Source organism: Phyllostomus hastatus, unplaced genomic scaffold, assembly GCF_019186645.2.
Source record: "Phyllostomus hastatus isolate PE091 unplaced genomic scaffold, TTU_PhHast_1.1 phas_scaffold_142, whole genome shotgun sequence".
NCBI lineage: Eukaryota > Metazoa > Chordata > Mammalia > Chiroptera > Phyllostomidae > Phyllostomus > Phyllostomus hastatus.
The window spans coordinates 1,503,996-1,526,922 of NW_025334010.1; the positions used below are offsets into that span (position 1 = coordinate 1,503,996).

Consider the following 22,927-nt stretch of genomic DNA (forward strand, 5'->3'; position numbering starts at 1 on the left):
TATTTTCCCTTTATGATGTCAGTTACTGATAGGCTTATTTTCTGATACTCATGGGTAAAAATACATTTTTCAATTATTTTATTTCCTTAAGGATTAACATAATTATTAGTATATTTAAGAAAAATTTCCAATAGCTACTTTAAAAATTAAAAGCACCTGTCTTACCTATTATATCATCTAAGACGCCAAAACTAGGATCTTAATCATGCCAAATAACAAGGGTAGTAAATAAAAATAGGCAAGGATCAAGTAAATTTGAAGAAATTAATCAGAAAAACAAATTTCATAAGTTAATAAAAAAAAAAAGTCCATCTGATTACCAGTATTGTAAGAAGATAAAAGTAAGTAGTGAACATGGATTAGCTTGTTTTGGAGGAATGCTTCTTCTCACTGTTATTTATGGTGTCAAAGCAGAAAATGTGCTGTTTGGCAAGGTCAAGTGAAATAAAGATAATGACAGCATCCACTCAGTCAAGGGTAACAGTCTCCCGGTGTGATGAACCAGACATCAATCAGTGTCATCCTGAGACTGTCCTCATGCATCCGAGAGAGAAACAGAGTACTGGCAGCACCAAAAAGTTCAGCGATAAATGTTCTTCCATATGCATTTGTAAGTTCATTCCATTTTACAATTTTTGATTCCACAGCTGTAAGTAACTTGCTGTTCATCTTTGGAACTTTACTTGTTTTGCTGACATATTTATTATTGGTTTTCTTGAAATGAGTTACAGAACTATGCTGGTAGCATTCATTAAACTGGAAGAGCAGATATTTCCATTAACTATTAATAATTTTTGCTTTTACTTGAAATGCTACTCAAATTTATTGAAGTGACACTATCCATGTAATACCATGAATAAATTTCCTTTAATTTTGATTCAAAACTGAACATCAAGCAGGTGAAATTATAATTAGGTCAATGTTCAAAAACAGAGAAAGAAAAAGAGAAAGCTATCATCAGCAATGGTATGATAATATAAAGTTGTCCAAGAAGAACAAAACACTCATTAGCAGACAAAAGTAAATTTTACATTAGTACTGAAGCTGAAATGCTAACAGAGTTGTTATCTATACTACACTGAAGTAGAAATATTCAGTAACAGGTGGGAGTTTCCAGTTTTTCCCAACTAGTATTTAACAAGTAGTAAAATCTTCATATAAAATAATTAGTGAGTCTTCCTGACACAGTAAGAACCATATGGAATACATATGGTTCTGAAACCCACTTAAATGGCAAAAGATCTCCAAGTACCAAGGTCACTACTCAAAACATGACATTTCATTAGTGCAGAGATTGAATAAAATACTAGAGAATGGATGAAATCTCTACCAGGTTGTTTTCATACTAATTGGGAGTTTGACAATCATGATTTATAACTTCTAAAGTAAGGTTACCAGAGAAATATTCTAATTTGCTGAAATACACAGGTAATCAAAACTTGCCATAACTAAATATTTTTGATAAGGAATATGGGTATTCCACAGCTCAATCTTCCTTCCAGACACTTAAGTACCAGTTCTGCTTAATAAAGAAAAATATAAACATTCATACCACAACCTCAAATGTTTTAAAACTGCATGAAGGGTACAGAAAGAAAGCCTCCAGTTACTGCGAGAGGCCTCAGGATTCTGGGTGACGTGACTTCACTATTGCACACTTGTTGAACAGTAACAGATGCCCCGGATACGGATTCGCACACTGTTCCCGTCCGAATGTCCACGGAGACATTCGGTCCATGCAGAAAGGTCCTTGACCTCTGGTCCAATCAAAAATGTCCAGGAGCATATTTGGCCCACGCCAAATGGTACTTTCAAAAGCGTCCACTCTTAGAAAACACCTCTGGCCTCAAAGAACCTATATAACTGAACGTTTTCAGCTACACTTTTGGTTTACAGGGTTAGCACACAAAAGTGTGATCGAGTTTTACTGGTCCAAGCACCGTAATGGCTGTAACTACCAATAATAATCCTGCTTCCCTTGGTAGCCTATAATGGCATATACCAAGGACCAAATGTCAAAGACCTTTTTGGTGTGGACCAGGTGTCTCCATAGACAGTGGGCAGGACAGGACCCAACACCCTGCAAGGCCGACATGAAATAAGAACATCCTTGTATCAGTAGGCCCTCCCAGCCATGCTACACCACATTTAACTCAACACATATGGAGGGATCCATACACAACCTTTAATGCTGTTAAGTATGAAAAGATTACTATTTAAAATACAAAAACTTGCATATTCCTTTAGATTTATTTTTCTCCTGCGGAGGAAAGAAGTATTACTTCTTTAAAGTCCAGAAGGCAGAAGGATTTTTGTTTTTATACTCTAAGAAGGTAACTAAGTCACCTCTCCAAGAAAACATTAGGAAGTTATTAAAGGATGCTTACAATTGTTATTGTTGGGGGGAAATGCTAAAAGGACTAGTTTTAGACTAATTTGTAGCATTAATTTTTTTTTTGCTTTGTTATGTAAGGCAAGACATAAAAAGGCACAAATGGAGTTAAGAGTTGTTTCAGGGCCCTCTGCTAAAAACGTCCCATAAAAACTGCCCACAGCGCTCCATTTGGAAGGTTACGACTGCACCAGCAACCGTAAACCCACCCTCGCCCGCCCTGAGTTCCTCCCTCATCTCCAGCAACAAGAGATGGTATTTTGGAAGACAGTACTCAGAGGCCCACCACATGTTATGATTGCAAGCTCGTTTTCTCAAGGACAGCTTTGGTTGAGTAAATAATTGAGATTAATAAATTTGAAACTAAGGAAAACAAAACTGATAGTTCTGTCTACATAATTAAAGCGAAGGAGGAGCTGGTGAATTTAAGCATATGGACATGGATAAGCCGTACGGATGAGAGAGAGCAATTAAATCCACTGGGTGAAATAAATACCCAGTTGTGTAAGCTGGCATATTTATATTTGTCACGTTGCCTAAATTTGCTTTCTATGTACATTCACACTCATCCTCCTACAAGCTTCCGTTTACATTTGTCATTTTTCCTCCCTCCACGATGACAAACCCCGCCCCCTTCTGGCCAGTACAAAGATAATGCCCCTTTGTTGCCCCTGCCGTGTCCTATGTGCGAGTGAACACGAAGAATGCACGACACCGTGAATCACGGTGAGCGGCCGGTGGCAGCCCAGGGAAGGGCCGGAATCATGGAACGCGTCCTCTCCTGCGGCCACCGTACCGCAAACAGGCTGCGCCCCGCTCGGGAGTAGGGGAGAATTCCCATGAAGGGCAGCCTTCCTGTGAACTGACCTACACAATGCCCAGACTGAAGTATATAATGGGCTCAAAGCAATTCAATGAATCTTTCCAACTGGAGTTTCACGGGAAAAGCAAATTCTTCTCATCTTTATAAAGGGCAGTAGATCAATGCCCAAAATAATCATGGATAATTGAGTTATCTAAATTTGAGTTTTAATCTGTTGATCTATACTTTTTTCTGTCTGTTTAAAGCACCCAAAATTGATTTCCCAAACTCTGGTTATATGCATCAAATAAATATTAACATATGGATTATTTCTACGGTTTTCTGAAGTCGGTGAAATGTATCCGTCTCAGGCTACAGCACTGACTCCAAGGGAAGTTCAGTGACTATCGGTAATTGATTGGAGCTACAACATATTAAGGTAAGACCAGGACTGTCTACAGTAATTCCTGGCACCAGACTTACAAATCAAGTGGGCCTTTAAGGTCAATACTATTCTACCGGGAAGAGAGAGCTGAACAATCCTCAACTTGCCAAGAAGGCTTCTGTGTAACAGTATTAGTTTGCTGGGGCTTCCATAGCCAAATACCACAGACCCGGGTGACAAACCACCAACATTTATTTTCTCGCAGTTGTAGAGTGTAGAAGTTGAAGATCAAGGTGTCAGCGGGGCTGGTCTCTCCCAAGGCCTCTCCGCTCGGCTTTCAGACAGCGGCCGGCCCACTGCGTCCTCGCGTGGCCTTTCCTCAGGGAGTGCCATCCCTGGTGTCTTTTCCCTTAGGCGCACCAGCCCTACTGCGTTAGGATGCACCCTGTGACCCTACTAGACTAAATTGCCCCTCCAAAGGTGCCACCCCCAAATGCTGCCACTTGGGGCTTGTGGCTTCAACGTGTGATTTGGGGTGAACGCAGTTCAGTCCACAACAATAACAGACTTGCATTTGCAGGGGAGGCTCTGGCGCACACACGCATCGGGGCTGTGTGCGTCGGACACCAGATTGCAGGCTCTTTGCCAAGAGGACCAGTGTGCTTCTCACTGGCATCCAGTCCTTGTACGGTGCTTGACACAGACAGTGCTGAAACAAAATATAGATTAAAAAAAAAAAAAACAAAATATGGAATTTGTTTTGCCTCTCAGTAAACATACCGGAAAATGTAATGCTGTGAAACTCGGTACTTAAAAATGACCTTTCTCTTACAGAATACAACATGCGACAGCTCACATAAAGTACCATGGAGTCAGGACGTACAGCAGAAGGTTTACAAAAGCATTCCAAAATTAAAGTACTTGAAAATCTGGTGCAAATCCCTAAATGCCCTGTAATCCCATGATTATTACAACACAACACAACACAACACAACACAACACAAAGGCACAGGAGTGGACGCTGGGAAAGAAAGCAACACAGAGGGCCACACTATTGGGCAGTATTTGTATTCCAGTGGCCAGAATGACACCAGGTCTGCTTTAACAGACATGTTCCCGCACGCCGGGGGTGGGAGTAGCAAAATGTCTCTCTGGCCTCACAGCAAACAATATATATTTTGATCTGTGCTATTAATATGTTAAAATGTCTTAAATAGTTAAAGAACCTTTTTATAGTCCCTAAATGTTTCCATGTGGCTGGTGTAGGTCTCCCAGCCTTATTTACAGGGGCTACAGCTTGTGTGCAGCTGTTTTTGCTTAACGGACCTGAACCAAGTGGTGTGCGAATTGCTCCTCCGATCTTTGGCGCAGTGTTCACTGCAATCTGCTCACAGCGTAAGTTCTGTGAAACACGAAGCACAGGCAATGACCGAGTAGTGTCGATTTGGCAGTTCAATAAAGGGTGATAAGCCTACAACAATTGCAGCATTCTTAAGCGTAATGACTAAGCTACTCACAACTAGAACAGATCCCTCCAAGATCCCAGATCACTGTAACTGAAACATGAATACCCTAAAACCTATAATTTTCCAAGCTAACATAGCTGTTGGGTCTTGACTGGGATGCATTTGAATGACAAAAATGCACACGATATTGTACCTACCCAGAGAGCTACAACCAGCAAGTCCTTAAAAGCTAAACTCATGGTGACTAGACGGCAGGGAGGCCTTTCAGAAGGTCTGGCTGTTTCACTTCCATGGACACTCTGCCCGCAGATGTATCCATCATTTCATACTGAATGTGTTCTACTGAGTATGTTTTTTTCTAAAAGTACTTCTTTCCCCCACTGCTCCTCTCCTACTAGCTTAAACAACTGTTTTACCCTACGATTCCCCTACACTACCCCGTTCAGTTTGTCCCGGCCACCAGCAGGAAACTCTAGACATAGAGAGAATGTGGAGACATTCTCTCCCAGCCAAACATCTCCCTCCCACTGAGGCGGTACAGAAGGTCCACACTCTCACTAACTCTCCTGTTTCCCAGGCACAGTTTTCCCCCACATACTCAAGCAGCTAAAACTAGAAAACTAAAGTCCCAGAGAGGATCAGCTCCTCCGAAGACTAGAACCACAAAAAATAGCCAAGTTTTTTTTTTTTTAAATCCGTAACTGTACACAGACGGTGACCAGCAGAAATAATCTTTAACTCACCCGTATTCACTAGCTAGCATAACCTCCTAAGTAAACATTCAGACGTGGCCTTGATACAAGTATTAACATGGGAGAAGCCACTCAGCAATGCGGGACAAAAATTTAATATACGCAGGACCACAAACACTTATCTGACACCTAAGAGTACATGCAGCTGAAACTTTAAAGCAGGGCCAAGGTAAACACTCACGTTTCCAGACTCTTAAAGGAACAATACACTACACACTGTGGGAGAAAGCCAAGGGGAACAGCGCCATGTCCCACCCCCGACGGCCTCTCCACAGCCCGCCCTTTCCGCAGTCCTCCGGGCGGACGGGGAAGCTGCCGTGAGCCCTGCAGTGCAGACGAGGCAGCTGGACCTTCCTTCTCCGCGGTGAGTACCTGGGGAGCGCGGCTGCACACGACAACGTCTCGTCTCGGGGAAGGCCACCCACACCCCCAGTACTCTGCCCGGAACAATGATGCTGCCCCTTCCAAGAGCAGGATGCCATGGGCCGTAAGAAGAGAAATGCAGAGTGTTAACCTCGCCTCAGACCTTCGTCCGGTCAACCGGACAGTGATGTTTTACTTATGTGTCCTAGGTTTATGCAGTAGTCCGCCAGCTGGTTAGTGCAGAGGGGGCATCCTTTGTTTTGTGCCCTTGTCCCTTCAGTCTGCTCCCCTGCGACACCACACCACCGCAGCCCAGCCCTCTAGCAAGGCCGACGGCTAGTAACATGCTCCTGCTCTTCTATTCAACCGCCCGCCAGGCTCACTTCACCAAGGCTTAGCCTCAGGCACAAAGGGTGGGAGAAGTGACGCAAGGAGCGAATCCAAGTGAGGGAAGGAGTACTGGCTGGGAAGCCCTTCCTGGCCACACTAAACGCTCACAGACCGCTTAGGGCACAGACCCCCGTGGCACAAAGCCAGTCAGTTGGCAAGTCTGTGCCGAGAGCCTTTACAGAGCGCAGGTTCCAGTGGCCGCAGTCACCATGTTAAGGGCGTTTTCCTACTTAGCAGCAGTAGTTCTTCCATTACCATAACTGATGGCTAAAGGTCATTTCAGGGGAAATAGTGAAAAAATATAAGCATAAAATAAACAATAAAGGGAATATCATTAATGGGGACTGACACTTTTTCATTATAAACTGTAATGTTTTAAATGTTTACGATGCACACACACTTCTGTAATTAGAGATGGAAGTCTAGGGAAACACTGAAGCATTCTCCAAGCATTTTTATATTCTCAAAAGTAAGGTTAAGCTCCAGTTCTCACAAAAATCATTTTAAAGGAGTTTTTACAAAGATCACAACAAAAATATGATGAATCTCTTTAGACTCTACGGTTAGAAGATACGGATATGGCTAAATTGAATAATGTTATGTCCTTCATATCATAAAAGATGCACCTTATCATAACACCTTCACGGGCGCGGGTTGTATTTTAATGGCACACTTGTCAGCACTCCCGCTGTCACAGGCACACAACCACAGAGTCAAAAACAGAACAAATCCCTGCACATGAGCTATGAGGAAAGAAGGATACATTAATAAAAATATCAGTTCTTACCGGCTGTAACAGGAAACACCAGATAAGCATCTGGGAGTCACAGAGCAAAGGGGGAAAAAATGAATGATGGGACTCACGTGAGCAGACATGGGAAAGGGACCCAACCTGGTCTGAGAACCAGAGGCACACCTGGGGGGGAGGGAGGAGTAGGAGAGGGGGGAAGAGAAGAGAGGATGAGAGGGAGAGGGAGAGGGAGAGAAAGAGAACTAATGAGAACTTCCTGCCGGTTCACATCAGGCCAAGAGCGTTCCCAGGACCCAGAAAGCACCAAATGCAGACACTGACCTTCCGCAACTGCCAGATGACCTACAGTAACGCCCCCTGGGCTGCTCTCCCAGGAACTAAAAGGAAAACACCTTCACCTAAGCATTCCTGTATCCATTCTCAAGAAGCTTATCCTCAAAGAGGCATGTGGTGACATGGGTAGTAATAGGAACACAACAGAAATACTAGGGAGACCATCTGTCTCTACCTGGGCAAGGTAAGGATGCCTTCCTTCACAAGAGGCAGCATTTGAGCTGGACTTTAAAGGAGGAGTGGAAGTCTGCAAGGTGAATAAACATCTATTTTTGGCAAAAAAAAATAAATAAATAAAAAGGCAGTTCTGTATCAGTCACTAAGTACATAGGAAGGGACAGCAGTGGGATATGAGGCCAGAGAAAACATTGCATTAGAAACACACTCTTACACACACACACACACACACACACACACACAGAGACATCCCTTTCAGAGTCAGCTTTAAGAACAGCTCTGAGGTGATTTCTAAATTATAAGGTATCAAAACATGTTTCCCTTGGAATTCCTCTAACAGGGATGATGCACACAAATAGATTTAATAGGATTAAAATATCAATTGATACCAAGCATTTTAAAGCATACCAATATATGTTTGTATACATATATGTATATATATAAATATATGCATGTATACCTATACATTATATATACATACATGTATGTATACATATACACTATATACACATATACATGACATACAAATATATGTGTTAATATATAATGTGTGTGTGTATATGTGTACACACACACACACACACACATCACAGGTATCTGATTTCTCTTATTTTAATGAGAATAAACATCCTGGATGCCAAAAGTGAGATAAAGAGGCCTACAGAATTAAGAAATGGGAATAAAAAGGGAAATTTTAAAAAAACTTCCCCTAATATAAATCTGCTAACTTTGATTGAGCTTCACATCAAAAATCAGTTTAAAAAAGGCTTACAGGGCCCCGCGCGTATAACCTGAGAAGGCAGAGGGTCAGTCAACGAGCCACTATTGCAGCAACAAGCTGCTCACAGCAGACGTCGAGGAACTTAAATCTGACGGCAACACTACTCACTGGCACGTGTCAGTGTGTTCAGCGAGCTAGTCGCAATTCTATTAAAACGTGCTTTACTCGGGTAAGGTGTTTTTGTTTAAAAGAAAGAAACACATGTAGACACAAGCAAAGTAAAGTCAATTCACCCAATACCACAGTAAACTCAGCTGCTGAGAAGCGGGGACGGAGTGCGTTCGTTCCAGGGACCCGGGGCTCAGAGGGCCTCTCACACGCTCACCAGAGACAGGCAGCCACCTGTGCCCCACTCTCCATTCCAGCCACAGCGGAGAGCCCACAGACACCTCCCCTGCTTGTCGCCCACCTCCTCCCACAGAAGGCCATCGACAGGTATCAGTCAACGACAAACAGAGCAGAAGGGAAAACTAATGTTATAAAACCAAAGATCTTGCTAGTATTTCGATTCCTGAATTGCCACATGTGTCTCCCTTTAATGTATAAGACCTGCCTGATCAGTCAAATATTTTATGACTTGAGCCTCATCCTCTCCACCAAAAAAAAAAAAAAAAAGAGTATGTTGCCCATACTCTGGTGTGATCTTAAGATTTGTTACTGAGCTGAAAAAGAAAGAAGTCAAATAAGGAAAAGCAATTCTTTGTCAGAGGGAAAAAGGATCCCACTGAAGTTAAACACGTGACATTAACATGATCTGATCATGGATTTGTAATCTAATGAACACGGTCCCCACATTTTGTGGGTCATATGGAGGAGACATGGAAAGGCTAAGAAGTCAAGTCAAAAATGAGGATACACTTTAAGAAGTCCAGCTCCTACAAACCTGTATATGGTCAATCTATGTCACCTTATCCCAAGTAAATGAATATCTGTTAGGATGCTTCTTTTTTGTATTTCAACTTTATGTAGCTAGGTGATCTCTCTTACTGTCTTTGAGGACCCTGGTAAGCTGAGGACCCCAAGCTGAGAAAACCTGACCTACCACAAGAAATAAGCAGAGCTGTTCAAACATAGCCATGCCTACTTTCTTTTCTTACCACATATTTCAAGGTGAGAAATATACTTACTGGAAGAGAATGCCTGATGTTTAAAAAAAAAAGGTTAAAAAATCTAAGGGCAATCAACGTCCACTCACAAATGCCAATAACCTTTGATAATTATAGAAAAGTTAGATACTAACTACTTTTCTACCTGTCTGCCTTTTTTCATCAGTCTGTCTACCTACCTACCTACCTACCTACTATGTACTTACTTTATATGTCCATACTAAATCAAGGATACAGAATTCTGGGACTGGTAGGGATCTATTCCAAGGCTTGTGACCACGAATATCATTGAGATATCATGAGGTTTTAAAGAGAAAATACATTTTAAAACTTTTCTACTTTTAATCTCCCTTGAGTCCTATTTTTCATCATTTGAACCAAATTTTGTGGCATGTCACTTAAACATTGTAGGAAGAAACCCAAAAAATAAATCTTCGAGTAGTCTTTTCCCTGAAACAAATCCCAGGAAACACCTACTCAACTTGAGAGTCCTTGGCAGAGGTCCAAGTTAGATTGTCAATTTCACATGACAGACTTACACTATGCAGAAGCCTTCATATTTTTCTGTGTTTTGGTTTAACAGCCAGCTTTTTACCACTTGATTTCTGTTCTCGCAGTCTTCACCCCCCGCAGAACAGAAGGTACAGAAATGCGCTAACGAGTCCCAGGCCTGGCGGCCCGCAGCCCTTGCTCACTGCCGAAACCCCAAACCACAGCGCTGTCCCGGACTTCTTCCTCAGCCTCTCTCGGACAAATGGAAAACTGTCTAAATGCCTTTTCTCAGAAGAGGAGAGAAACAAACACAAAATCACAGCTTCTGCTACGAGAATCATAAAAACTCTATTCCCCCATTCCTTAGCATTTATGAACAGATCGGCTTTTTGTAATGATTAAAGGATCCAAAAAGCCAAGAGTTGTCCCAGAGGTGTATATGAAAGAACTGAACACTTCAATAACCTTTCTTCTCTAGAGAGAAGTTCTTGTGGAAATGAGAATTCTCTAACCACTTCAGTACATCTGACACCTTAGATACCCTTCCTACTCTCCATGGAGACACACTGACCACGTGATCATTTTGTATGCAAAGTAATTGATTAGTGGGTATCTGTCAGGCATGGGTTTTTCAAATCAAATTCTCTACAGAAAAACTTAGGAAATGAGGAACTTCAATCAGCTCAAAATATACGTCATTTCACACCTTGTGCTAAATAGAAACCCTCACCTCCCCCAAATATAAGACCTCCTAAGATGTAGTTTTTATTATCCAAGGTTTCCATTCGATCCTATCAATCATTATTTTGTCCATTTCTAACATCTAAAATAAAACACAGTTGTTCACACACTTTCCTAAAAATTTAATAAAACCTGGTATAAGTTCAGATGAAAAGAATGTACCTACGGTACTTTGGTATTTATTAGCGATATTAACATAATAAATTCACCCTTTCACTTATTGTAATCAGTAGCAATTATGTACTGGTCACAGACTAGGCACTAGAGATAATTTGACAAAAAAGATCTTACACGCTTACAGCACCCAAATAACTACCTAATTACAAGTAAGAAAGCAGTAAGGGCATTGAAAGATAGGTTAACGGTTAAATGCATTTCCAACTTAAAGGGCAATGCTAGTGCAAATACAATGTGAGATTTTAAGTTGGCTAACTTAAAGATGGCTAAATTTAGAATACCAAGCGTTTTCATCACAATCGTATTAGACATGAAAATTCATTATACAAAAATCTGTAATGACCTATTCCTTCTATCCACAGATTAAGCCTATTAACAGTATGTTTGCATTTCTGAGAGATATAACCCTAATGTTGAGAATACTAAGAAGTCCGCAATGATAAAAGAGGATCAAGAATATGCATCAATATATTGAGAATCAAGTTCTTCTACCTATCTATAATTTGGCCTAAAACTCACACTGATAACTTGGCAGAAGTATCCCTTTTGTGGGAAGAGGCAGGTGTGGTACCCAAGATTTCATGGAAAAGCAGAGGTTCAAAACAACAAATGATATTTAATATTATTTTCTAGCCTGGAGTTAATGCTATAAAAGTCAAAGAATTAAAAAAAGTTAATAAAGCCAGTTTCTTACACAAACCTCAAAAGAGCAGTATTTCTGTGAAACTATTCCATTTTTAACTACACTTTCCAGCATCCTTGTGGATTCTAATATACGGGTAACATGTCTTTTTTAATTCTGCAGATCTGGTCACCCTGCAGATATCTTAGTACTGGAAGCTGAAAACAGTAAGATTTGCAGATGCTTTTTGCTGTCACTGTGCCAAAAATATTTACACTTGAACAAACAGCTGTTGAGAACTCAGGATTAACACCTACACAGTAGTTCTGAAATACACCAAGTGATGCTGTTTTGTGATTCTGCCCTTGGGGGCCCCATGCTGAGGAAACCACAGGTATAAACAAGTTAACAGAGAAGCAATAATGAATTCTGCTGATAATTCAGTAAGTAAATTACCTCATTATGAAATCCACTGTTTGCTATTACATTTAAGTTCCAGGATATTTGAGAGTCAATCAATCCCAAGTAGAGTAAGAAAGGAAAGAAGTATACATACTAATTAAGATTACCTTTGCTCCAAAGATGACGAAAAATCCTGTCCAAAGGCTGATTCAAAATCACAAGGCAGAATTTCAAATTTCCTATGGAGACAAGGAAGGAAAATACAAAGTAAACTGAGTTTTTTCGTTTCCCTCATTTGAGTCTGGAATCATACTCCATGAGTCCAGATTTTCAATCTACATAGAGCCAAATTCCAACTGCAGTTAATCTCTCATACTCTTATTTTTTTTCTTCATACCTTAATTTTAAAAGACACTATAGATTAATCGTATCTACTTTAGTCAATATATATATCCATCACATCACTGTATTTATTATTAGAAAGTTTATTGTAAAAAAGGAATTTATTATAAAGAACAATTAATCATAAGAACAATTGGGCGAATTTTGTTTCTTGCAGTTTACTGTGCCCAGTAAAAGTAAAACGGCAGATTTTTACACAAATCTTCACAAAATGGCTGAGTAGTTTTAAAATATTCTTCTACACATATTGAAGACAATACAAATTCTGTCAAAGCATAATCATACAGGAAAATGGCAGAACTGGTCATTTGTACCTCCTACAGGTAGCTCTTAACAAGCTTCAAGTGCAATCTAGCCAGTGTTGACAAGAATTTAGTGGAGGGAGGGGGGGAGGGAAGGAAAGAGGAAGGAAAGAAGGGCGGTAAGTTGGTTATAAAAATGGTGTGAACTTTGGATTTATAACAATTATTGCAAATGATAAATCTACCCTTAAGTATACAGAGTAGTGGATCTCAACCTCACTGCATATCAGTCACAGATTAAAAAAAAAAAAAAGACAACCCCAAAGCAAACCTGCTTCCCTAGAGATTCTGATCAATGTTCCTGAATTAGGCCTGTGCGTTATAATTTTTAAAAAGCATCCTAAGAGCGCTAATGGGTACCCAAAGTTGAGAACCTGGTACGATACCTTAAAAGATTGGCTAATGATTATGCAAAGCTATCACAAATAGAAACATTATTTTAAAATACTATTCAACTTTATCTTGCCCTTTTAAATTACTGTTTTGTGAAAAAAAAATATGTATAGCACACCATAAAAATTATTTGTAATTTTTTGTAAATATAAATGGTTTACTTTCTTCTTTAACTGATATGGTATAAGATTTTTAAAAAAGGATTAAAGACCAGTACTCTCAGTGAAAATACATTGAAATGAAACACAATTTACAAGAGAAAAAAATTTACTGAAAGGCATTAGCAAGTTACCAAGAGTTTATGGTCTCTGTTTAAAAAAAAAAATAGTGGAACTCAGATAAAATCAATATTAGCCAAAACACTTATCAGTCATTATGTATAAAATACCTGTTTTGTCAGAGAACCAAAAACCATTATTATGAATCTCTCATCCCTGAAAGTATTTCAATTAAACAATGAAAACCCCAGGGCATACTGCACAACTTCTATGTATAACGGCATATTTTTAAGTGTACACTGGGAAATCAAAACTGTCAAGTCAATTTGTCCTTTGAGGAAATAAATTGCATATGGACAAAGCAACGCTATTAAAAAGCTCTGAACAAATATCCCATACCAAAGTCTATTAAAAATCATCGAATTACCAATAGACAAAGAATTGGTAAGTCATAGAAGAAATTGCTTCTGAGAAGGTAAACACAGACACAGGCAGGTATTTCTCTGCAACATCTCTCTTGCCCCCCGCCATCCTCGGCACCCAGAGTCACGATGTGAGATAGCCCAGTGACACCCCCCCGGTTTAGGTGGCAATGAGACGGTCCCTCGGCCCTACACCATCTTCAGGCCCCATTCTCTGTTTCAACCCTCGGCAAAACTCGCTTCAGCGAGGTTTTCACCCCCACCCCCCTGCCCCCACTTCCTGGAAACACCTATGGTCAAGGTCACCGACCGGCTCTGTTCTAGAAGTCAATGGCTCTATCTCAGCACCCACCCTGGCCAAAACAACAGAGGCATAACAGAGGAGGTCACCTCTTCCTTCCTGAATCGTGTTCTTCCCTTGACTCCTTGGAAACGCCACCCCGCTGCCTCTCTTCATATCTGACTGGCCACTCCTTCCCAGCCTCCTTGCCCGCTCTCCTCTCATCTCAGCAGAAGGCCCTCAACACATAGTTGTTGAATAAAGGCTGAGGATCCCCAGCCTCCAAACCAGGAGTGCTCCAGGTGCCCTTCCTCGGGCCTTTTCTGTATCAGTCTATATGGGCTCCCAAGTAATGCTCTGTAGACGCGTGGCTTCTAATACTATCCGCAACAAAAACACCCTTATTCATGTCTCCAGCCTGAGGCTTTTGTCCTGAACTCCAGAACTGTACAGGTTTCACTGCTTATTCAACAACTCCTCTTGGATACGGGACGGGCATCGCAAACTTCACATGCCCACAGTGAAACACCGCCTGACTCTCCTTTCTCTATTCAGACCTGCTCCCTCCAGCCTTGGCCACCTGCTCCCAACACCGCCACTGCTCACCTGTCCACGCAGACATTTTCCACCTCTAGATTTTACCATACGGCCCTCTAATCGGCCTCGCTTCCACACCTGCCTCCCCTCAAATCTGCTCTCCACACAGTAGCCGAATGGATCTTGTTAAAATACAGTCAGATCAAGGTAGTGCTCCGTTCAAAACCCTCCACCAGCTTCCCTTCACAGTAAAAGCCAAAAATTCCCAACAAATCACCTGCAAGGCCCTATGTGATCCCACTGTCCTTTCCCTCCCCCCACACTCCCCCACCTCTGTGACAGACACACTGGCTTCCTCGCTGTTCAAATACACTGAGAACCACTCCCACATGCGTGTCTGTAGTATAGAGAGCCACATACTCAGTGAGCACCCCACTTTCTCCCTCAGCCTGAACCCCACAGGTCTCTGTTCCAATGCTGGTTACCAAAGAGCTTTCTTGCCCAACCGACCTTAAACAGTAACACCTCCATACTATGCCAGCACTTACTCTTAACCTGATCTGCTTTTTCTAATGACCTTATAACCAGTTTGTTCATTCACCCTTTTTTCTAATGGCTGTCTCCCTGCACGAGAACAGAAGCTGCTGGGTCAAGTACCTACAGCAATGCCGTATACACAGTAGGCAGTCAATAAACACGCAGCTCTTCCAGGTCTGACTTTATGTCCAGTCACAATAAATTGACTCCAGCTCTTCACTCAAATAATCAAGTGACGCCCCCAGTTTTTCCGGGGACAGACGGCTCCATACCCAACACAATTCCTCACTGCAGGAAAACACAATGGCCTTTTCTAGATTACAGAAAATGTTCCAGGAAGGATGCTAGAAGAGACAGCAACAAAAACCAATCATCTTGTGTTAAAACAGCTAAATGGTGTTTTGATCGCTATTATTGAAGAAAAATCTAAAGAAAGTGGACATGGTCCACAGAAGTCTGATTATATAAACAGTTGAGAAATATTTTCTTTGGGAACAGATTACGCCTTTCCAAGCTACACGGATGTCTACACTAACTATTTAAGAGTAAGGAAATCCAAGCAGTATGACATCGAGCCCTGGGACCCAGGAACAGGTCTAGTTACGGTCATTCAACTGTTCGGGTGGAAAGTGTAAAGGGATTCTGAAAGGTTAAGTCAATTCCCATTTAAGAGCATTACCTCCCATGATGCAATGGTTAATGAGTCTGTTCAAGTTTGGTAACACTAACATTTTATAAACTATGCCTCTAAAAACAAGATGCCCCAGTAAATTCTCACAGGCATCCACATATGCTGGAAATGCATGCTAGTTAAAAAAAAAAAGAGAACATTTTGTATTTCATAACCAGTAAGCTTCTATTGTGTAGGAAGTAGAGGGCATAGGTGGGAAGGTTAAGTCTGACAAAGCTTCAAGTCTTTCTTGACACAAAAAGAGAGGACTTCACCAAGAAGTATTTTCTTGACCCTTGCAAAGGTTAGCCATGCTCTTGTTCCCAATAAACACATTCCCACTACAACCCAAATGAAGGGAGCCGCGCTCTTCATCTCGGCACACTGACACCATGTGCGCTGCTGACAAAGTTCAGAGCGGACGGCTGCTGTCAGGGGTGACCTGGGCCACAGCAAACTGTGTTTCCCGTCAGTCAAGAAAAATCAATCCCTGCCTAGTGCGCCGCAGATGTAATGTCACAACCCTCAGGGTTCATCATAAAGGACTAAAACACTATAGTCCATCACATCGGTTTTGACGTGTTGACAGCTAAGGCCCACGATAATATTCACACTCGAAACGTCGGTTTAAAATGTTTTCCAAAGGCAGAACGCATCAAGGTTTGGCAAGTGCTTCTAGAACAAAGCAGAGGCCCTCCCCTCTGACCTCCTGGGAAGGCCCAGAACCCCTCCCACCGCCCGGGAACGGGAGGAGGGCCAGAGGCCCGGCACGCCAGCACCCTTGCCCTTGCTCACCCCTTGTCCGGCCCTCCTGTGGGGCCTGGCTGGGCGCGGGAGAAGCGTTTTGGAGATGAGCGGGGTTCGGAGGTTTGGGGCTTCACACGTGGTGACAACTCTGTGACTGAATGACGACAACCTGGGTGACTTTCCTTCTTTTCTAATATTCCTTAAACAGGATCTTGACTCAAGAGTCAAACCAGTATTTATCATCAAAATACGTCCAAATTAAGCTAACCTGGGACATGTTCAACGCACAGACTGATGCTCTCTGAGACCTACAATTTGTAAGAATAAAACAGCTAACATTTACTTGGATTTTCAGAGCTTACTAAGCACGTTCAACAGCCTTCCTAAACTAACACTGATTACGTAGCACCTTGCCATGGGATCTAAGGACTTCTGAATACAATCGAAGTCTTTCTGTTCACTTTTTTTAAAAAAGAAGAAAGTGCATAGATTTAAATTCAAAATAACTGTGTATTGTGAATTCTGACCGCACACACAATTGTGTACTGCATCACCCCGAGAGGCAGTTTTAGGAAATCTCACTAAACTCGGGGGAGGTGAACACTCTTATCTCACGGACACTGGGGGCCTTGGAGGATTCAGGGGAACTCCTGCCACCAGTGGGCAGAGCTCTGGCACCAGGCCCACCGCCTCGGACACACAGCACACAGTGGCCCTTACTCAGACCCAGGTCCCCGTGAAGTAAATAGAACTACCGCTTTCTGCTCTTTTCCATAGAATCACATGTATGCAAAACACTCTGTAAGCACAGACATCCACAGGTTTTGTTTTTCAGGGAAAAATAATGGAAACAACCCATTAGCATAGGGTTACGCTGTGTCCCACATAGAAGAACAGGTCTACATGATCTAATACGGAAACACCTTCAAGATAAAAATAAGTGGAAAACTCAAGATGCAAATGCAAAGACGTATCACAAAGCCATCTGAATTTAAATGGCTTGGTACAAATTTAAAAGAAAACATATACATATATTTTTGAAAGTACCATGGATAGTCATCAAAGAGGAAATTTTTTTGCTAGAACAAAAATATAAGGAAGCATTAGTTTTCACCTGTTAATCTTTTGTATCTTATAAATGTGGTACCCTGTGATTATTTTTTAAAAAAAAGAACACAAAATTAAAGAGCTTAACTGATGAAAAGAAAATAACCTTCCCAGGTAATGCGTCCCACACCGAAGAAGATGATGGCCAACAATCTTGGATTACCACATTGGAATACAACAAAAATGTAGTCAACTATTAGGTTATTTGGGTTTCACAGTAAACATGAAAAGCAGATAATTGGTGAAACACTATGTAGCATTCTTTCCTCCCAAAATCATTGAGTAACCTATGCTAATTAGAGTGGATTTTTCGAAGTTTGTTTTGGTTTTATTTTTTTATTTTATTTTTTTTCAAGAAGCCAGGGAAAGGCACTTAGAACAGGATTCTCAGGCAGCAAAGGAAGCTGCGACTCACTCCACTCTAAAGAACAAAAGGTGGGGTTTTTCATCTATTGAAATGTGTTGGAAAGGACTCAGAAAACATTTCTTCTTCAAAGCTTGGGGTAATATTTTCACAAGTCAGTGTTACACTCAAGAATTTACCCGTGTCCCAGTTCCCAATTCTATTAGTGTTTTCATACTTTGCTCACACAGAACATTTCTCTTCATCAGCAGTTAGCAGACATGAACACAAAAACTGGTGGAATACGTTAAAGCCAACTACCTTAGAGAAAGAGAATGAGAAGGGGAAACCATTAACTTTTTCTACATTTGCCTCTGTATCATACTACTTTTAAAAGTTTTATTTTAATTTTTTAAAAAAATCATTGTATGTTTTCCATTACCGTTTACCCCCTTAGAATTGGTGAGCAAACTCATTAATCATTCTCACCTATAAGCCATAGTATTTAACTCTTTCTGCTAATAACAGTTACATGCTTTTCATTTAAAAACAGATTATGCATTTTAGGTCTGTAGAAAAAAGTCACCCATCCCTTTCATCTTCGAAACTTCGCCTGGGCCCTGGCACAAGGGCATCATGAAGTTACTGTTTCTAGCTTGAACTTGAACTTTGAAAACATTCACTACGTGGTTCCTACCTCACTGAACCAGTTACGGCACCCTGCCATCCCACGCTCCCCACACACAAAAAACAAAAACAAAAAAAAACAAAAACAAAAACTAAACATACACACAGGCACAAAAACGACTTCGAACACTCTGAAATTACTGTGATTCAGTTTCATTCCAATTAACCTTCAAGACATTCTATGTCTTGCAGAGCTGCTTCCAATGTCGCGGTGCCTTGTAAGGACAGAAACAAAACCTGCGAACACTTTTTTCCGTACAGAACAAACCGCAGCCGAGACAGGGTGTGTGGTGGAAGGGCTGTCACTGATAAGGCCTGCAGGGACTGTCAAGGAAAGAGTAGGACTGACCCCCACAGGACCGAAGGCTTAGAACCAGCAAAAGACCAGCTAGCGTGCACCTTGGGGTGACCCCTGGCCTCATTATACGCTCATTGTAATACGTTAGCATACTAAGCCACACCACTGTATGACTCCAGAAGGAAAGGGAAACAGAAAGCCCATTAAGATCACAGAAGGGCCAACAGAGCTCTTAGGAGAAGTCTCCACTCCTCCCCTCCACCCCATCTCTACCCTTTTCCCTGGAAGTCCTGACTACCCCTCCATTAAATGAGTCTCAATAATAAGAGTAAATCCCACCAGGGAGGGGCTGCCTGTCTGTGGAGTAGCCCACCTCTGTGGCTCACTGCTTCACTAATGCATTCCCTCTCACAGCAAACCATGCTAGCTGGAATTTGAATTCTTCCCCGAGCCAGCCAAGAACCCACCGTGGGTCAGACCTTTGGGTCCCCGAGCCCCCACATCGCCTGTATCACAACAAGCTCAATGAACTGCCCCTAACTTAATGCATGTGGCCCATTTCCAACTCAGCTACAAATGGAATTCTATTTCTATGGCTTTCATTACAAAGTCAGACATTGATTATCAAGGCAGGGAAGGGAAATAAACACTCCAAAGACTTCAGGCCTGTTAATAATCAATAAAGCTTATAATTGTGCTGCAAATGCCTGGAAGGTTTCCATCTGAAGTACGCACCTGGAGCTCATGGGGGCAGAAAGGAGGGAGCAAACAAAGAAAACTCGGTGCTGGGTTCCTCCCCTTTCCCTATCAGCACACACACATAGTGGTTTTACTGCCCTGGGCACATGCCCATGAACCTGATTATCACTTTACTTCTACCTGCACCTTTAAAGGAAGCATATCAGAATGTAAGGGAATACCAATAACATGGTAAGATGACAAATGTTAGCAACCTTGCACTGTGAACCACTGGCCCCAAGAGCTAAGGATGGGGGACACCCTGATTTCTAGCCTTTGCCGATTTCCATGCTGTCAATACCCCACCAAGGCCAGTTTCCAGCTAACAAATGGCTCTCAAATTTCCTGAGTATTTAGCATTCGGCTAGAGAATTTCTTTAGGAACAACTGTTTTTGAAAAAGAATAAGAATGTTTTGGATCCCTATATTTCTGGTAAGTTTAAAAGAGAAAACGCAGTTATTGAGTTCTTCACTGTATGTAAATGAAATGTAATAATCATTTTAATTTTATAATGCTAGAATAAAGAAGTTACTGTTCCAGGCAAACAGTGGCACGTGCCACAGAGGACTCACTCTAAAAGTCGTGAAGGGTGAGTAAGAATGCCCCAGGTAGGAAAGGTCGGGCATTCTAGCGAGAGAAAACACTAAAATGCAAAAAGGTCAAACACACACTAAAAAGAGTGTCCAATACTGTGAATGGACAAAAGAGGTGTTGGAGTAATTAAACAAAGAGACCATCAGATGTCGGTGGCTCTGTTACTATAAATACCTAGGTAATTACTAATAATGAAGGAAGCAAAGGAAATCAGACACTGTTGAGCATAATCAATAAGGAAGCTACAGCTTCATACATCCCAGGGGATCACAGCATTGTCCTCCCCCACCCCCATGCCAGATGGTTGGGGGGGACTGTTGAGGGGACTCAGGGGGAGGTAAGCACAGGAGCAGAAGCCAAAATGGCACAGAGGGAGGGGCCTGGCCACGACAGCTCGTCAGTCTAACTAGGGAGTGCACCCATGAGAAGGACACCAAGGCTTGGGAAGTTCACTGGTCATTTTGAAAAAGCTCCTGGGTCTGCCCCAAACCTAAGCTAATATAATCCCAGGGAGACAAAGAAACTCCCTCCAGGGTGTGCAAGTTCTCTCTCCATAACCACGGCCTTAGCAGCCATAGGGCCAACAGCTGTATGCACTCCAAACACAGGGCCCAGGCGGCAGCCTGGGTACCGCGGCACAACGGACTGCAGCTGGAACACAAGCTAAGCCAGCTGGATGGTGAGAAAGGCTGGAAGGGACTCAGCTTTAATATGAAACAGAAACTCTGGATGCTAGTCTTTGTTTTGGACTTCTTCCATGGTGGGACAGAGATGAAACACTGGGGCAGCCCTCCACCCAGATAAATCTTGCCACGCCACAGTCTCCTGTGCATGGGTCATGAAGTGCTGTTTTCCTGTCTATCCTGCAAAAGAGCCCTCTCCTCCACGTCCACCAGCTGTAATGTCTTGGTGGTCCAGGTAAGCAAACCAATCCTAAGCCAGAGGCAACTGAGGGTATGCCCGCCTCTGGGAAGAAACTTAAGAACCAATCACAACCAGCCAACGAGGGTAACCGCTTAAGCCATAACCAATCAAACAATTCCCCTACTTGGCTTCTGAGTCTGCCCTAGAAGAGCCTCTCCCCAGCTCCCTGTCCGAGGAACACCCCTAACCAGTGTCAGTGTGGCAACACCTGGTTCAAATAGATGCTTGCTCAAATAAACTATTGAAAATTTTAATGTGCCTCTGTTTGTTTTTTAACAAAGGTAATGGCAGTAGAAAATGCTAGAGAGGAGGCACACAGTAAAATATAGTTTAGACCATTTTAAGTAGCAATCACTAGCTTACCGTCCCAACCCCCATCAATTTCAGACAGAGATTCTAAAGAACTGAATAATTGATTTTACTTTCCAATCTCCATTCGGATATGGCTATTACTGGCCTTACTGCTGAGACCAATGTCAATGTGTTCCAGGTGCTCTAAGGCTGTGAATGTCTTCTTCAGGCTTGACACACTAAAATTAAAATGAAATTGTTTTTAACATTATTTTTGTTAATTAACTCATGCTCTTCAGCATTATGACTTCAATAGGTAAGACGTCTAAATTAGACTTCTCAAACAAGCTAAGAAGAACTTCTGAATAGGATTATGAATGAAATCTCGGTTAACTCGGACCTGAATGTCAAAGTCAAAGAATTGACCCCATTAGCTACAGAGTAAGAAGCGCCTGCCAACCCAGCAAGCTGTCATCCGAAACTCCCAGCAGTTCCCTCCTTTGAGCACTGAGGCAGCAGGGGCCATAAGTGAGGAGATCATTAGAACTCTCATTTCCCCAGGTACTGTCAACCCCAAAAGAACAATAAGGTGCTATTATCTGGTTATCGGCAAGCCACACCATTACGTAAACTGGGCCATCCAGTAACTTCCCATACAGTAAGGTAACGTTTGCTGCATGCTCTATGGACCAAGTAGCGACATTCTCCCCTCCAGGAAAGGGGCCCAGAGAGGACAGGGGTTCTCATCCTCTTGCTCACTGACGCAGCCTCAGTGCCTGGCACCAGCAGAGGCTCACTCAGTGAGTGCGCACCGGATACAAGAATAAGAAAAAGTACAGTCAGAAATGGAAGTACTGTATGTGCACTATTTTTCACGTACTCGCTGCAAATCATGGGGATGACCCTATTACTTTTTCCATTTTGCCAAAGAAAAAATTAAAGCCTGAGAAGCAAAGTAGTTTACCAAATGGCAGCGCAAAGCCAGACTTGCACACCAAGGCCCCTCTTTGTGGCCCTCTCCGCACCTAATGCTGACTTCTACTGGTTACCCCTCTTCTTGCAAACCCACAGGCTGAGCCCTGCAGTTGGATTTAGAAAACACTCAGCAAACTGAAAGATTCTCATGTACCCATCAACGACCACTGTGTTTCCGGCAGAATAGCAGGCTGCCTATGAGCTTTGGAAGAAAGAGAATACATGGGAAAATTAAAGGAACCTCAGGATAAAGGCGACTTTGGTAGAGATTTCAGCATTTAGAAGTCCTATCTGAGTGTCTTCAATTTTCCCGATGACTACTGTAAATA

At 42.1% G+C, this 22,927-nt stretch overlaps 1 protein-coding gene across 3 annotated transcripts in view; it reads right to left on the reverse strand.

The window, feature by feature from the left end:
- The window catches only part of TPK1 (thiamin pyrophosphokinase 1), a 251,885-nt gene that overhangs the window by 190,565 nt on the left and 38,393 nt on the right, over positions 1-22,927 (reverse strand). For 2 of the 3 annotated variants that reach the window (XM_045857642.1, XM_045857640.1), the window contains exon 3: positions 12,300-12,371. The exons of the other annotated variant lie outside the window; for it this stretch is intronic. In XM_045857642.1, the coding sequence (XP_045713598.1) occupies positions 12,300-12,371 (72 nt within the window). The remainder of the gene's footprint in view (positions 1-12,299; positions 12,372-22,927) is intronic. 3 annotated transcript variants of the gene reach the window in all.